The 1,197-nt window shown below is 45.4% G+C and overlaps 1 protein-coding gene across 1 annotated transcript in view; it reads left to right on the top strand.

The window, feature by feature from the left end:
* Nucleotides 1-810, top strand: part of LOC120876022 (olfactory receptor 5B12-like) — a 1,290-nt gene extending 480 nt beyond the window's left edge. Inside the window, exon 2 of the mRNA XM_040257744.1 lies at nucleotides 1-810. Within this exon, the coding sequence (XP_040113678.1) occupies nucleotides 1-810 (810 nt within the window).
* Nucleotides 811-1,197: the final 387 nt, after the last annotated feature.

The following is a 1,197-nucleotide window of genomic DNA, read 5'->3' as shown; positions in this document are numbered from 1 at the left end:
CTGATCCTGCTGGACTCTCGTCTCCACACTCCCATGTACGTCTTCCTCAGCCACCTCTCCCTGATGGACTTGGCTTACTCCACAGCCGTCACTCCCAAAGTGATGGCTGGCTTCCTCATGGGAGACAAGGCCATTTCCTACAATGCTTGTGCCACTCAGCTTTTCTGTTTTGTTGGCTTTCTTGTTGTGGAAACTTTTCTCTTGGTTTCAATGGCCTGTGACCGTCATGCAGCCGTGTGCAAGCCGCTCCATTACAGCAACATAATGACAGCAAGGGTGTGTGCCTGGATGGTCGTAGGATGCTATGCCTTTGGCCTTCTTGAGGCCTCTACGCACACTTGGAACACATTCAGTCTCCCTTTCTGCAGATCCAATGTGGTTGATCACTTTTTCTGTGATGTTACTCCCGTCCTGGCTCTCTCATGCTCAGAAAGCAATAGAAGTGGGATGGTATTTTTTATTCTGGCAGGATTCAATATCATCTTTACCATTATGGTCATCCTGGTCTCCTATCTGTTTATCTTTGTCACCATTCTGAGGATGAGCTCATCTGAAGGACGTCAGAAGGCCTTTTCCACCTGTGCATCCCACCTCACTTCCATCTTCATCTTCTATGGGACAGGCGCCTTCATGTACCTACAGCCCGGCTCCCGCCATTCCATGAGCACAGACAAAATAGCGTCTGTGTTCTATGCCATAGTCATTCCCATGGTGAATCCACTGATCTATAGCCTGAGGAACAAAGAGGTCAAGAGAGCCTTAAAAAAGGCTGTGGGGACCTTGAGAATGAGCTTATGGTTGCTGGGGTGAGGGGAATGAGGGGGAAGAGATAATTAGGGAGTTTGGGATGGAGACGCACACACACTGCTGTATTTAAAATGGATAAAGGGCCTACTGTAGGGCACATGGAACTCTGCTCAATGTTATGCAGCAGTCTGGATGGAAGAGGAGCTTGAGGGAGAGTGGATACATGTGTATGTATGGCTGAGCCCCTTCACTGTTAATCTGAAACTATCACAACACTGTTAATCAGCTATATCCCAATACAAAATAAAAAGGTAAAAGATAAAATAAAATAGGACCTAAAAATGGCTTTGGGGAAAGCAAAATCTTCAATAAGACATATATTTTAATTATGTATATACAACAGTATGGTTTCATACAGGTCATATCAAGCTAGGGAAAATATTGACTTGT

Source organism: Oryx dammah, unplaced genomic scaffold (genome assembly GCF_014754425.2).
Source record: "Oryx dammah isolate SB20612 unplaced genomic scaffold, SCBI_Odam_1.1 HiC_scaffold_17, whole genome shotgun sequence".
In the NCBI taxonomy this organism is placed as follows: Eukaryota; Metazoa; Chordata; class Mammalia; order Artiodactyla; family Bovidae; genus Oryx; species Oryx dammah.
The sequence above is the reverse complement of the archived record's forward strand: the minus strand, read 5'-3'. Positions and strand labels throughout refer to the sequence as shown.